Source organism: Ylistrum balloti, unplaced genomic scaffold, assembly GCF_031769215.1.
Source record: "Ylistrum balloti isolate Yb309-2 unplaced genomic scaffold, AGI_CSIRO_Ybal_v1 Utg370288, whole genome shotgun sequence".
In the NCBI taxonomy this organism is placed as follows: domain Eukaryota; kingdom Metazoa; phylum Mollusca; class Bivalvia; order Pectinida; family Pectinidae; genus Ylistrum; species Ylistrum balloti.
In genome coordinates, this window is record NW_026782219.1 from 1106462 (window position 1) to 1122529 (window position 16068).

Below are 16068 nucleotides of genomic sequence, written 5' to 3' on the forward strand. Positions count from 1 at the left end.
AAATCAACAGGCGATAACAGGATAATTAGTATTAGTCTAGGGATGGGCTGAAACTAGGCGACAGTGGTGGCATGCTGGGCTGCAGATCAGTGGGTCCTGGGTTCAAATCATTAAAACAATCGCCTGAAGTTGGTCGCTAGGCCTGAAAAACATTGGCTAACCACTATAAAGATTTTATCTTTTTTTTAAAAAATAATATTTACCATTTACAGTAAATGACATATCAGCGACACAGATTATCATATTAGGGTATCAATATTACAATGCTGACCATTCTGTTATAATAATAATTTCATATTAGCATATTACATATAAATAATATCAATACGTTTTATTAGAAAATATCGCTCACAAACTTTGTTGACAAGATCACTCAAACAGTATGACTCATCTAGACCTCATTTACTGTATATAATAACATATAAATTGTTGCCCTATTATATACCTTCCTGTTGGTGACGGGCTATTGACGGACTACACCTGTTCCCATTGGTCACTCGTTGGCCCCGTTTGATTTTGCGTCTAATCAGAAAATAAATAGCTGACACGTGACCAAGTTGGATTTGGAAGTTAAATATTTTACTGCTTTTTTCTCAAGTAATGTATTGTCTATTGTTGAGATTTAATGTCTGCAACAAAGCTGTGCTTGAATTAAAACTAGGATAATGTATCTTCATCTATACATTGGTCATAACAGGAAAATAATTTGTAAACGTCACTGCGTTTACGTCTACACCCTGTGGTGGGCAAGCTTAAGTTTATTGATATAGCATGATAATATCATTCCCAGCATACAGTTAGCTTTGTTGACCGACTTGCAATATCATTCCCAGCATAAGTTAGATAATTAGTTTTCTGACCGACTAAATCATCATTCCCAGCATAGCATGTTAGCTTTGTTGACCGACTCTAAGCATACAGTTAGCTTTGTTGGACTAAATATCTGCATACAGTACCGACTAAATATCATTCCCAGCATACCGTTAGCTTTGTTGACCGACTGAACCCAGCATACAGTTAGCTTTGTTGACCGACTAAATATCATTCCCAGCATACAGTTAGCTTTGTTGACCGACTAAATATCATTCCCAGCATACAGTTAGCTTTGTTGACCGACTAAATATCATTCCCAGCATACAGTTAGCTTTGTTGACCGACCGAACCCAGCATACAGTTAGCTTTGTTGACCGACTAAATATCATTCCCAGCATACAGTTAGCTTTGTTGACCGATACAGTTAGCTTTGTTGACCGACTAAATATCATTCCCAGCATACAGTTAGCTTTGTTGACCGACTAAATATCATTCCCAGCATACAGTTAGCTTTGTTGACCGACTAAATATCATTCCCAGCATACAGTTAGCTTTGTTGACCGACTAAATATCATTCCCAGCATACAGTTAGCTTTGTTGACCGACTAAATATCATTCCCAGCATACAGTTAGCTTTGTTGACCGACTAAATATCATTCCCAGCATACAGTTAGCTTTGTTGACCGACTGAACCCAGCATACAGTTAGCTTTGTTGACCGACTAAATATCATTCCCAGCATACAGTTAGCTTTGTTGACCGACTAAATATCATTCCCAGCATACAGTTAGCTTTGTTGACCGACCGAACCCAGCATACAGTAAGCTTTGTTGACCGACGACTAAACATCATTCCCAGCATATAGTTAACTTTGTTGACCGACTAAATATCATTCCCAGCATACAGTTAGCTTTGTTGACCGACTAAATATCATTCCCAGCATACAGTTAGCTTTGTTGACCGACTAAATATCATTCCCAGCATACAGTTAGCTTTGTTGACCGACTAAATATCATTCCCAGCATACAGTTAGCTTTGTTGACCGACTAAATATCATTCCCAGCATACAGTTAGCTTTGTTGACCGACTAAATATCATTCCCAGCATACAGTTAGCTTTGTTGACCGACTAAATATCATTCCCAGCATACAGTTAGCTTTGTTGACCGACTAAATATCATTCCCAGCATACAGTTAGCTTTGTTGACCGACTAAATATCATTCCCAGCATACAGTTAGCTTTGTTGACCGACTGAACCCAGCATACAGTTAGCTTTGTTGACCGACTAAATATCATTCCCAGCCGACTAAATATCATTCCCAGCATACCGTTAGCTTTGTTGACCGACTGATCATTCCCAGCATACAGTTAGCTTTGTTGACCGACTAAATATCATTCCCAGCATACAGTTAGCTTTGTTGACCGACTAAATATCATTCCCAGCATACAGTTAGCTTTGTTGACCGACTAAATATCATTCCCAGCATACAGTTAGCTTTGTTGACCGACTAAATATCATTCCCAGCATACAGTTAGCTTTGTTGACCGACTAAATATCATTCCCAGCATACAGTTAGCTTTGTTGACCGACTGAACCCAGCATACAGTTAGTTTTGTTGACCGACTAAATATCACTCCCAGCATACAGTTAGCTTTGTTGACCGACTAAATATCATTCCCAGCATACAGTTAGCTTTGTTGACCGACTAAATATCATTCCCAGCATACAGTTAGCTTTGTTGACCGACTAAATATCACTCCCAGCATACAGTTAGCTTTGTTGACCGACTAAATATCATTCCCAGCATACAGTTAGCTTTGTTGACTGACTAAATATCATTCCCAGCATACAGTTAGCCTTGTTGACCGATTGACTCACATGATTGCTTGCTTTTAGTTTATTATTAACAAATCTACACCTAAATCATTTTTCATTCTTGACTTTTCCTATCTGTACATTTTAAGGAAAAATTATATTGGGAATTTTGTAACAAATTACCAATATTTAGGTGTTCACACATTTTTGTTGCCCAATGTCATTTTCCAGTCAGTTGGATTATTATGTTAATATCAGTGATATATATGTCTCTGGTTAATATCTGTTTGTAGCTCTTGTGTTTCTGATAGTCTGCTATTTTTATCAAGAGTTTAAAATCGTCAACAAAACATTTCAATACAATATAATGTACTACGTCAAGGACTTTATAAATAAAATTAAAAAACAAACAAACAAATAAACAAACAAACAAAACAAGACAGGACCTAAACCACCACCTTGAGGCACATCGCTTGTTACTTCAACCATGCCAGATGTCTCACCATCAATGACTTCACGATATTTTTTAATCAAAATGTTGGCATTGACAAATTGTTCACACATTGTCTCGCTATAATGCTTGATCTTACCTATTTGTTACGTTAAAATATGTGATGCAATTATTTAAGTCACAAACAAGTAAAAGGCCAGCCGCCACGTTTTGGTATCTCAAACACAGTACTACTAGCACAGCGTTAACTAGAAAGTATTGCCATATAACAGTTTAAACGTGAATTGTCGTAACCTGGACAACAAATTGACAGTAATGCCAAAGCGAAAGCAATAATAAATAAATAAATAAAAATTACCAACATTTTGTTTATCAATACTTTTCATGATTTATTCTTATTAATTAATTCCATTCCTTTTTCATTCAATACTTTCTCTTATCTCTCTAAACAGTTGTTGGCTGAAATCGCTATAAATCGAATCATGTACGTATTAAAACTCCGTCAATTCGCGCATTCATTCTTTTTTGTCCTTTTATCAGGATATTACTACTTCAATTGTGTTAGAAAAAGGAAATGTGTCACAATGGGAATTAAGTGACTGCGGCTGTTCGTAAACCACTAACAATTTAATTGCCTTTAAATCAATACATTCCTTAATACAGGATGAAGTGTTCAGTTGATCCAGCACATGCAAGACATTACAATAGTTCCCCGTGCACTAGCCTTCTGTCATGCATTGTTCATAAGGTTAAAAATCACTTGTGATATGTAGCATTCATGGTCGATATCAATGACAAAGCTTTTTCATACACGTGTCGTTTAGTACGTCATAAGATACTTTCATTTCTTATATCTATATATCCCACACATTTCTATTTTGTGATGACTATTAATGAATTAATTACCAACAGTACCTTCAATTGCCCTGGACTTGGCGATTTCTCTGATGGCCGAAAACAGGCACTCATTTTGGACACATGGGGATTTCGTCCTTATATTGCAACAGAAAAAATAATAAGACAACAGGTTGAGAATTCCTCATGATACACCTCAAACCGACTTGTGGATTTTACGTCAAACTAATATTTACAATACTAAGTGTGGCGATGGAATTAAAATGTTCGATTGTACCTAAGGTGATTTGTTAACACAGGGATTTGTTACCGTGTTGTTATTAAACAAGTAACGGATGTATTACTTAAAAATCTACCCAGCATCAGCACAAGTACCTTTCAACATATGGTTGATATTGAAGGAGCAACATTTTCGTTCAGTCTACATTGACTTCAGTAACGCACGACGGAATACTTCACCTAACGAAAGGTTGGTAAACGTAATTAACTGCTTTAGTCTACAAAACAGAAAAAACGATGCGGAGTTCAGGAAAACATTGAAAAGGATCGGTAAAAAATATGGGCACAACATACTTTTCGCAAATATGATTTGGATAAAATAAGAATGAACTTTTCATAAAGAATGTCTACAGATGTTTTAATATCATTTTGAATGAATAATGACATATAATGAATGTGACATTTATTGAACTTTGTCTCGAAAATTGATTATTGTTGTCATTTAAATTTTTTCCCGAGTTCAATATGACTTTTCTGGCATTTATTTTCGAATTAATATGGATATCTTCCACCAACCACCCACCCATTTTTTATTTTTTTTTTATTAATTTGTGCTGAAAATAGAGGAATTTGAAAAATAACATGTTATCTAAAGAAATCTCTGTCAGAACCGGAAGCTAAATAATTAAACAGCCAATATTTCATAACGTTATTTCAACGTTAAAGATACAACATTATTTCAACGTTAAAGATACAACGTTATTTTAATGTTAAAAATACAACGTTATTTCAACGTTAAAGATACAACGTTATTTCAACGTTAAAGATACAACGTTATTTCAACGTTAAAGATACAACGTTATTTAAATGTTATGAAAAAATTGTAGTGTAGGTCCCCGGACGAAATGATGCTAGCTATGAAAAATAATAACTTTAAGCCACAATTTAAATTATCTAAGGACTGACCGTGCACGACGTTATTGTGAAAATTGGAGATTATAGACAATGGTAACTGACATACAAATTTCGTAAACTGTAGTTTCGGTTTAAGAGATATCGTAAATGGAATTCAAATTTTATAATTATCTATTTTGTCTTTACAAAGCTGTTACATCTAAAACTGTATCAAAGTAGTTGATGTTGAATAAATAGATAACTATTAACCAATAAAATGTTTCTTTTAACATGAATAATTTCGCATGCTTGACTGCTCTTTAATGGATCACTTGGATTTAATGGATTAGAAAATCATGGCTTTCTGGGACAATATCTATTTCAAACTTCGCGAATTCCACAACTGGAATTTATCTCTTACTTGTCTAAAATGACCTGAAATGGTCTGAGAGAAATCCAATCAACCGCGATGACCGTCATCTTGAAACACAATGTAAACTTATTTTGGAGAACCTGTACCATGAAACTGAAATACGGGAAATTAAGAAATTGAAATACAGACAGAACTATTTTCAGTAGTTCTAAAATGAAGAGGGAAAATTGAGAATGCAGAATAGTCTGTGTAATTGTATAACTTTATAACAACTTTATAGTCAGATAGCTGTTAACATCCAGGTATCCCTGGTTATAATTTTGTGATGTCTCTATCTCTGTTTGGCCTCGACCTATTTCGGAAAAAACCCAATATCATCAAGATCTGACAATAACATTTAATTCACTTTCATTTAAAACACTAGATAATGATAGGCAATTTTTCATACTTATGGTAACGTCATAATACTAAAACGTGATTTTCGTCACAAATTCCTATCTAGCGCTAGTATTGTTTAATGTGTTAAGTGGCCTTTTCGTTGTTATATACACTACATGACCTACATTTCTTAAATGGGGTTTATGATCCAAAGTAAGACGAAGGCGAGTGTTAAGAACAACACATAGAATGGAAAAGAAAGAAAAAAAAAAAAAAACAAAACAAAACAAAAAACAAACAAACAAATAAAACAAACAAAGAAATCAATATTAAGATCTTAAGTATTACAAAGATTCAGCAGATTTTGTTTGATCTTTTCCTTTGGTAAGCGTAGGAGGACTTTTCATTATCATTTAAGGACATAATGAGAAATAATGTTGCAGGCATATTTTCCGCCGTTTCTGTATCATTGATAAATGTTCAAAGGGCGTCGTTAAATAAATAAATCAATATAAAACAATGATGTAGGAATGGAGTTCTATTTTCCTACTGATATGAAACTAAATGATGTTCGTCAGTAGACCTGGTAGTTTCATTGTTGACCTTAACTCTCATTTGAGAATGTGACGTCACTTGCATGGATGAACCAAGATTTGTATTGATATTGCGAATGTCATGAACGATGAAGCAAAAAACGCTTACTCCTCCGGAACAACTTGCTTTGTTCTCTTTGTGTTTTAGAGGATCTCCGTGAAAATAGTTTGGTAATATTTTGCACTTGTTTTCATCAAGTTTGAGTTTGAGGGACAATTTTTAATTTTGTCTAATTGTTATTTTACGGACATCACTGACTCCTCCAAAAATCGCTAAGTGTTAAAATGAATAATAACTATCTCCAAAATTCGAGAAGATCCAGAAGCAACTTGGTTCATGCTACTGAAGAACTATAAAACCTTTTACTGTATGTTGTTGCAGATATGGGTTGCTTGAAAGTCCTGCTTTTGTTTCTGCCCGTCATGTTTACAAGAGGTATGTATGCTGTTTTCATATTATTATCCTCGGTGCCTCTTTAATGTTTCATTTTTTACGACTAAATCAACTCTAAAAGTAATTATTCCATTATTTAATAATCACTTTTTCCTTTCTATGTCCTTTCTTCCATCTATTCTTATCTATGATTGTCTTTTTCTTTCTCTCTCTAGAAACAATGCAAAGCACCACGTTTTTCACCTCTTGAAATCATGAATCTGCCTTGTTTTAGCTACATGTTTAAGAGTATGAGTATATGCTAAAAGATATTATTTTTCTTGTATTTAAAAAAATAGCATATTAAAAATATGACTTTTTGTACAGCTGTAAAAGAATATTGCAAGTAGTTACATTTAAGTATGGAAATTTCAACACACCAGCTGCATTACATGAATGTTGAAGTTATAATTCTATAACTAGGTTTATTTTCAAAATAAATTTAGAGTCGTATTGAAATACTTAGTTATCGTTTCCGGAGGAGATTGATAGTTTGGGAGAAAGACGTGTAGGTCTTGAAATCTCATATCGAACAGTGATGAGAAACTGTAAAGTCAGTTAAATTTACAGGCATTCGTATTGTTATGTTCGAAAATACCTATATTCTATTCCAGGTAAAGACTACTATGGTGTCTGTGTGATAGGAATGACAGTAAGCGAGGTATGCACTGCTTCTGTCAATACCAGTTATATTCTAGACGTCAAGAATACAGCCAGTGTTCTATACTCTATAAAAACAGGCTGGGCATTAAATATTTCGGAGAGAGGGTGTTTTATCAGTGACAAAATTCAGCCTTTTAAGTTGTCATTTAATGAGATCATACCAAATTTGTCCATTACACTGCCTGACAAGAGCACGTTCTACAAGCTGTACAGCGATACAGAAAAAAGCAAATATTTCTACATTAACTGTACACAAACCTGTACAGTCTATATAGTGCCATACAGTCCTACAAGCGTTCAGCTGATGTGTGTAAATTCTACACCAACTTTCCTCGCTACTAACGCTAACTATGGAGACGCATCGCTCATGTTTACGGACTCCTTGCAAACAGCATATATAAGGACAAGTCAATTCCTGAAGCTGAAAGGACGATATATCAATGTTTTCGTATCAGAGGATGACCCAGCTTTTGGATTAAACATAACTCAAATACGACCATTTGCACAACCACAATACCGACTGCTAAATACAATCAAAGTAAGTAGGTTTGTTCCTCTTTTGTCAAACGGCATGAAAGGGAAAATTAAGCCTATCATGTTTCATACATTGCAGTTTGTTTAGTGGTCCAGTTTTTGGAACCATTATTCTAATTTGGAAACTTGGTATTAACATGTTGACTTGAGAGAGATTTACATGATACAAGTTGTCAACAAAGCAGAAGACGCTTGCCCCTTATGTACGTTTCTTGTAACCTCTTTGTACTATTCCCCCCCACCCCCCACCCCCCACCCCGTTTTGTTGGATTCGTCTTTGAAGTAATATTGACGTGTCGGTATTTGTTGCGTATTTCAGTATTTCAGATAGAACTATACAACCTTTATTTCGTTAACACTAATTACAAATGGGTGGTCGGGTGGCGCAGTGGTAACGCACTCGCCTTTCACCTAGCCGGGTTCGATTCCCGGACGTGAAAAGGTAAGGGGTCATCTTTCCGACCACGTGGGTTTTCCCCGGGTACTGCAGTTTCCTCCCACAATAGGACCCCTCGAGCGCTTACATCCGGGCCAACAAGAGTAATTAGTATAAGTTGACTTAACTTGTTTCGCAATTGTTGTAAAATAAATAAAGTTATAAATAAGTATATATATATTTACAAATGTACTCGAATGGGATGGCGATTTCAATGCAGATCATCAATAACTACCAGTCCGAAAAGTAAAATATGCTAAACACATGAACAAGACATACATGCATGCATATGGATATTCTTTATTACACATCAACCCCAGGGTTAAGACTTGCAATCAAGGACATCACTGGATTAAAGAGTTTGACACCAGATTGACGCGCACAGTAGAGGAAATAGAGATCAGTCATTAATTATACTCTTATTCCTCCGGAACATTTTTATATCATATTTTGCCCTAGTTTTATGGAATTTTAGTTTAAATTATAATAATGTTGCCATGTTGGTATATTTTTTTTTTTTTTATGTTTTTGTTCTTCTGTTCGAATTATGACACAAATGAGTACATTCATTCCTGATCATGTTTGTACAATTTTGTACAAACGGGGAATTTGACTCCTGTGTCCCAAGAGTCATCAGAATGAGATTTAGACAGAAAGTCTTGGTAAATCACTTCTTCTTTTGAAGAAACAGTCTAAGAAATAAAATTTAATCAGAGCTCCCCCCCCCCTTAGACAACTTCACTTTTTCATAAGCAAATATGTATAAAAGGATTAACAACATTGTATTTGCTGGAAATCATGTGCGTCAAATGCCGTCCATAGTAGTTTGTTATATTGCTAAGAGTAGAAAATTATTATTATCCTGGTAAATGATTTAAGACCTCTTGTTTCTGAAAAGTTAATATTGAGACATACTTCTTATTTCAGTGTCAGTGCTACATTCATTGTGATTCAAACATGACTACTACTACAGCTATTTTAACACCAGCAACAACCGCTACTCCGAAATCCGTAGCGTCAATCACTTCTACAGTAACGACCGCCGTAGCATCACTCGTAACAACCGACTCGACACCACCATCTACCACTACAACACCATCCACCACTAAAACAACATCTACAACTACAACACCATCCACCACTACAACATCGACTATCACTACAACACCATCCACCACTACAACAACATCCACCACTACAACACCATCCACCACTACAACATCAACTACCACAACACCATCCACCACTAAAACAACATCTACAACTACAACACCATCCACCACTACAACACCATCCACCACTACAACACCAACCACCACTACAACACCATCCACCACTACAACACCATCCACCACTAAAACACCACCCACCACTACAACACCATCCACCACTACAACATCACCCACCACTACAACACCACCCACCACTACAACACCATCCACCACTACAACATCATCCACCACTACAACACCATCCACCACTACAACACCATCCACCACTACAACACCATCCAACACTAGAACACCATCCACCACTACAACACCATCCACCACTAAAACACCACCCACCACTACAACACCATCCACCACTACAACATCACCCACCACTACAACACCATCCACCACTACAACACCATCCACCACTACAACACCATCCACCACTAAAACACCATCCACCACTACAACACCATCCACCACTACAACACCATCCACCACTAAAACACCATCCACCACTACAACAACATCAACTACCACAACAACATCCACCACTACAACACCATCCACCACTACAACACCATCAAATACCACAACACCATCCACCACTTCAACACCATCCAACACTACAACACCACCCACCACTACAACACCATCCACCACTACAACACCATCCACCACTGCAGCACCATCCACCACTACAACACCATCCACTACTGCTGCAACAACCAAGAAAACATCGTCCACAATTCGCGAGTCGACGACCACAGAACCTCCACCAATGGTGTCTGTCATTCAGCGAACAGGTACGTGGAAATAGTTTAAGCTGCTATTATTTCTGTATGAAAGATCTGAAACATGCATTTGACTGATCTTTTGAATTATCCTTTAAGTTAAGGTAACTCGGAATTTATTTAGAATTTTTCGCTTTAAAGCCTATAGGTTCTGGCTCAGACAAACCGTAGTCTGGAGCATAGATATCAGATACCCGATACCTCGATTTAGATGAACAGTGGTTATCTCGATCTCGTTATAATCAGACTAGGCGTTATGACAAACTAGTGTATCAAGGCTGACTTGAAAAAAAGATATAATTATAGATCGGTCTTAATGGACCCTATCATGTGGAAACAGGATTCATGGCTTAGAGAGGCTGTCTGCATTCTTGTTTCTGGGGTATTCATTGTCTGTGAGAGTTGGAGTATTCATTGTCTCCTAGAGATGGAGTATTAATTGTCTGTGAGAGTTGGAGTATTCATTGTCTGTGAGAGTTGGAGTATTCATTGTCTGTGAGAGTTGGAGTATTCATTGTCTGTGAGAGTTGGAGTATTCATTGTCTGTGAGAGTTGGAGTATTCATTGTCTGTGAGAGTTGGAGTATTCATTGTCTGTGAGAGTTGGAGTATTCATTGTCTTTGAGAGTTGGAGTATTCATTGTCTGTGAGAGTTGGAGTATTCATTGTCTGTGAGAGTTGGAGTATTCATTGTCTGTGAGAGTTGGAGTATTCATTGTCTGTGAGAGTTGGAGTATTCATTGTCTGTGAGAGTTGGAGTATTCATTGTCTGTGAGAGTTGGAGTATTCATTGTCTCCGAGAGTTGGACTATTCATTGTCTCTGAGAGTTGGAGTATTCATTGTCTTTGAGAGTTGGAGTATTCATTGTCTTCGAGAGTTGGAGTATTCATTGTCTGTGAGAGTTGGAGTATTCATTGTCTGTGAGAGTTGGAGTATTCATTGTCTCCGAGAGCTGGAGTATTCATTGTCTGTGAGAGTTGGAGTATTCATTGTCTTTGAGAGTTGGAGTATTCATTGTCTCCTAGAGATGGAGTATTCATTGTCTGTGAGAGTTAGAGTATTCATTGTCTGTGAGTTGGAGTATTCATTGTCTTTGAGAGTTGGAGTATTCATTGTCTGTGAGAGTTGGAGTATTCATTGTCTTTGAGAGTTGGAGTATTCATTGTCTTTGAGAGTTGGAGTATTCATTGTCTCCGAGAGCTGGAGTATTCATTGTCTGTGAGAGTTGGAGTATTCATTGTCTGTGAGAGTTGGAGTATTCATTGTCTGTGAGAGTTGGAGTATTCATTGTCTTTGAGAGTTGGAGTATTCATTGTCTGTGAGAGTTGGAGTATTCATTGTCTGTGAGAGTTGGAGTATTCATTGTCTGTGAGAGTTGGAGTATTCATTGTCTGTGAGAGTTGGAGTATTCATTGTCTGTGAGAGTTGGAGTATTCATTGTCTTTGAGAGTTGGAGTATTCATTGTCTGTGAGAGTTGGAGTATTCATTGTCTGTGAGAGTTGGAGTATTCATTGTCTGTGAGAGTTGGAGTATTCATTGTCTTTGAGAGTTGGAGTATTCATTGTCTTTGAGAGTTGGAGTATTCATTGTCTGTGAGAGTTGGAGTATTCATTGTCTGTGAGAGTTGGATTCATTGTCTGAGAGTGGAGTATTCATTGTCTGTGAGAGTTGGAGTATTCATTGAGAGAGTTGGAGTATTCATTGTCTGTGAGAGTTGGAGTATTCATTGTCTGTGAGAGTTGGAGTATTCATTGTCTGTGAGAGTTGGAGTATTCATTGTCTTTGAGAGTTGGAGTATTCATTGTCTTTGAGAGTTGGAGTATTCATTGTCTGTGAGAGTTGGAGTATTCATTGTCTGTGAGAGTTGGAGTATTCATTGTCTGTGAGAGTTGGAGTATTCATTGTCTGTGATGAGAGTTGGAGTATTCATTGTCTGTGAGAGTTGGAGTATTCATTGTCTGTGAGAGTTGGAGTATTCATTGTCTGTGAGAGTTGGAGTATTCATTGTCTGTGAGAGTTGGAGTATTCATTGTCTTTGAGAGTTGGAGTATTCATTGTCTGTGAGAGTTGGAGTATTCATTGTCTGTGAGAGTTGGAGTATTCATTGTCTGTGAGAGTTGGAGTATTCATTGTCTGTGAGAGTTGGAGTATTCATTGTCTGTGAGAGTTGGAGTATTCATTGTCTGTGAGAGTTGGAGTATTCATTGTCTGTGAGAGTTGGAGTATTCATTGTCTGTGAGAGTTGGAGTATTCATTGTCTGTGAGAGTTGGAGTATTCATTGTCTTTGAGAGTTGGAGTATTCATTGTCTGTGAGAGTTGGAGTATTCATTGTCTGTGAGAGTTGGAGTATTCATTGTCTGTGAGAGTTGGAGTATTCATTGTCTGTGAGAGTTGGAGTATTCATTGTCTTTGAGAGTTGGAGTATTCATAGGGATTTCTCTGTTTCTTTGTTCAAAAACTCATCGCATATTTGATTGTTGAGTCAACAACACTGACAACTTGATAAGCACATATAGTCCATTCCATGGTGTGGATTTCGTGGCACTTCCATTTTCGCCTTTGTTCCGGTTGGGTCTAGTGCACGGGATTATATTTTGCACAGCACTGCCTTAAACAGTCGACCTGAAAACACGTCTTTACATTGGTGTTAATGAATACAAGCATTTAATAGAAGTTGAAATTTTGATTCACTGTAAAAATAAATGCTTTGTATTTGATTTCCCGAAATCTTTAATTTCCACTAATATAGAAACCATATTTAACGAATGTATGCTTTTGTATTGTAGGCGCATACATAAGTCCAAAGTTATCGTGCATCTACACATGTACATTTAGAATTGACACGAGTATCAACAAGGCAGAGCGCATGCTCATCCTAGAGAAAAAGATCATGGATTTAAAAAGGCAGTTGGCGGTGAACAAAACCAATCTGTCGTCAGCTAGAAGGCGTAAGACGAGTGCCATGGACAACAGACCAGTTTCGGCGGCCATTGGATTTATGGGTGTAGCTATAATAGGTGTATCAGTAGCTGTAATAGTGGTTTTTGATTTACCAACACTTGTTCGTGCATTTGTGCACATGTGTGTGTCCCCATCATACATCGAGCTGTAAAATCTACGAAAGTTACACAGTGTAGAATTAATTATATATATCGTAACAGCCGGTCAGCTTTAAATTCATTTTTACATCAGTCACTGAAATAATGTAATAGTTACAATTATCTTAAGTATCACTCTTTGGAAATCAACTTTTCAAGTCACCGTGAAAACCATGAAGCATTGTTCAGTGAGAGGTTTGACATCTTTTTTATAATGACATCACACTGTAAAAGTCTGATTCAGTTCCGAACACACTGCAGCAACCCGGAAATACACAACCTCGACCTCGCATACACAACCAGGCCTCCTCACACCACCAGGCCACCTTACACCACCAGGCCACCTTACACCACCAGGCCGCCTCACCCTACCAGGCCTCCATACATCACCAGGCCGCCTTACACAACCAGGCCTCCATTCATCACCAGGCCACCTTAAATCCACCAGGCCTCCATACACCACCAGGCTGTCTTACACCACCAGGCCTCCTTACACCACCAGGCCTCCATACACCACCAGGCATCCTTGCACCACCAGGCTTCCGTGCACCACCAGGCCGCCTTACACCACCAGGCCACCTTACACCACCAGGCCTCCTTACACCACCAGGCCTCCTTACACCACAAGGCCTCCCTACATCACCAGGCCTCCATACACCACCAGGCTGCCTTACACCACCAGGCCTCCTTACACCACCAGGCCTCCGTACACCACCAGGCCGCCTTACCTCACCAGGCCTCCCTACATCACCAGACCGCCTTACACCACCAGGCCTCCTTACACCAACAGGCCTCCTTACACCACCAGGCCTCCATACACCACCAGACCTCCATACACCACCAGGCATCCTTGCACCACCAGGCTTCCGTGCACCACCAGGCCTCCGTACACCACCAGGCCGCCTTACCCCACCAGGCCTCCATACATCACCAGGCCGCCTTACACCACCAGGCCTCCTTACATCACCAGGCCTCCATACACCACCAGGCCTCCATACACCACCAGGCCTCCCTACGCCACCATAGATGTCCATGGGATGTTCGACAATCACATCCTCAATATTCCAGGGTTACAATCAGTTTCGTTCTCTGCACCTCTGGAACATGTCATTGCAAATTTGAAAGTTGCATGTGCGACAGCTTGTGGACAAGTCGAAAAGACTAGTTTGATCCTTTGATGTACATCAAACGAATCTCGAGGTCAAATTACAGCGTCTTGTAATGGCATTCCCAGGCATGCGATACATTTTGGGTTGTATTGGGTAATGAGACATTTATATCGGGTAAATTAACATTTGTAATGGGTTGTATTGGGTAAATTGGCATTTGTATTGGGTTGTATTGGGTAAATTGACATTTGTAATGGGTTGTATTGGGTAAATTGGCATTTGTATTGGGTTGTATTGGGTAAATTGACATTTGTAATGGGTTGTATTGGGTAAATTGGCATTTGTAATGGGTTGTATTGGGTAAATTAACATTTGTAATGGGTTGTATTGGGTAAATTGACATTTGTAATGGGTTGTATTGGGTAAATTGGCATTTGTATTGGGTTGTATTGGGTAAATTGACATTTGTATTGGGTTGTATTGGGTAAATTGACATTTGTAATGGGTTGTATTGGGTAAATTGACATTTGTAATGGGTTGTATTGGGTAAATTGACATTTGTAATGGGTTGTATTGGGTAAATTAACATTTGTAATGGGTTGTATTGGGTAAATTGACATTTGTATTGGGTTGTATTGGGTAAATTGACATTTGTAATGGGTTGTATTGGGTAAATTAACATTTGTATTGGGTTGTATTGGGTAAATTAACATTTGTATTGGGTTGTATTGGGTAAATTGACATTTGTAATGGGTTGTATTGGGTAAATTGACATTTGTATTGGGTAAATTGACATTTGTAATGGGTTGTATTGGGTAAATTAACATTTGTAATGGGTTGTATTGGGTAAATTAACATTTGTATTGGGTTGTATTGGGTAAATTGGCATTTGTAATGGGTTGTTTTGGGTAAATTGACATTTGTAATGGGTTGTATTGGGTAAATTAACATTTGTATTGGGTTGTATTGGGTTGTATTGGGTAAATTGACATTTGTATAGGGTTGTATTGGGTATTGACATTTGTATTGGGTAAATTGACATTTGTAATGGGTTGTATTGGGTAAATTGGCATTTGTAATGGGTTGTATTGGGTAAATTGGCATTTGTAATGGGTTGTATTGGGTAAATTGGCATTTGTAATGGGTTGTATTGGGTAAATTGGCATTTGTAATGGGTTGTATTGGATAAACTGGCATTTGTAATGGGTTGTATTGGGTAAATTGACATTTGTGTTGGGTTGTACTGGGTAACAGCACTGTGAAACATCGTTTGTTAGAATCCCCCCAACAGGAGACAACTAACAAATTTCAATGTCATAGTTTTGTCTTTTCACATGTGAGTTTAGAGTTTGTTTTGAAATTATTTGGAATTAACCAACAAAATATTTCCCAAT

The 16068-nt window shown here is 37.7% G+C and overlaps 1 protein-coding gene across 1 annotated transcript; it reads left to right on the forward strand.

Moving 5' to 3' along the window:
* The first annotated feature begins 5516 nt into the window (after positions 1-5516).
* LOC132552953 (mucin-2-like) lies at positions 5517-14591 on the forward strand. Its single transcript, XM_060217152.1, has 7 exons — positions 5517-5540; positions 6047-6128; positions 6774-6827; positions 7439-8025; positions 9385-10477; positions 13254-13550; positions 13810-14591. Exons 1-7 carry the CDS (start codon positions 5517-5519, stop codon positions 14589-14591), a joined length of 2919 nt encoding a protein of 972 aa, XP_060073135.1.
* The last annotated feature ends 1477 nt before the right edge of the window (positions 14592-16068 follow it).

Coding starts and splice junctions, on each gene's coding strand:
- LOC132552953 (XM_060217152.1), top strand. CDS start 5,517: ATGACCGTCATCTTGAAACACAAT. Junction 6,828..7,438: donor GCCCGTCATGTTTACAAGAG/GTATGTATGCTG, acceptor ATTCTATTCCAG/GTAAAGACTACTATGGTGTC. Junction 10,478..13,253: donor GTCTGTCATTCAGCGAACAG/GTACGTGGAAAT, acceptor TTTGTATTGTAG/GCGCATACATAAGTCCAAAG.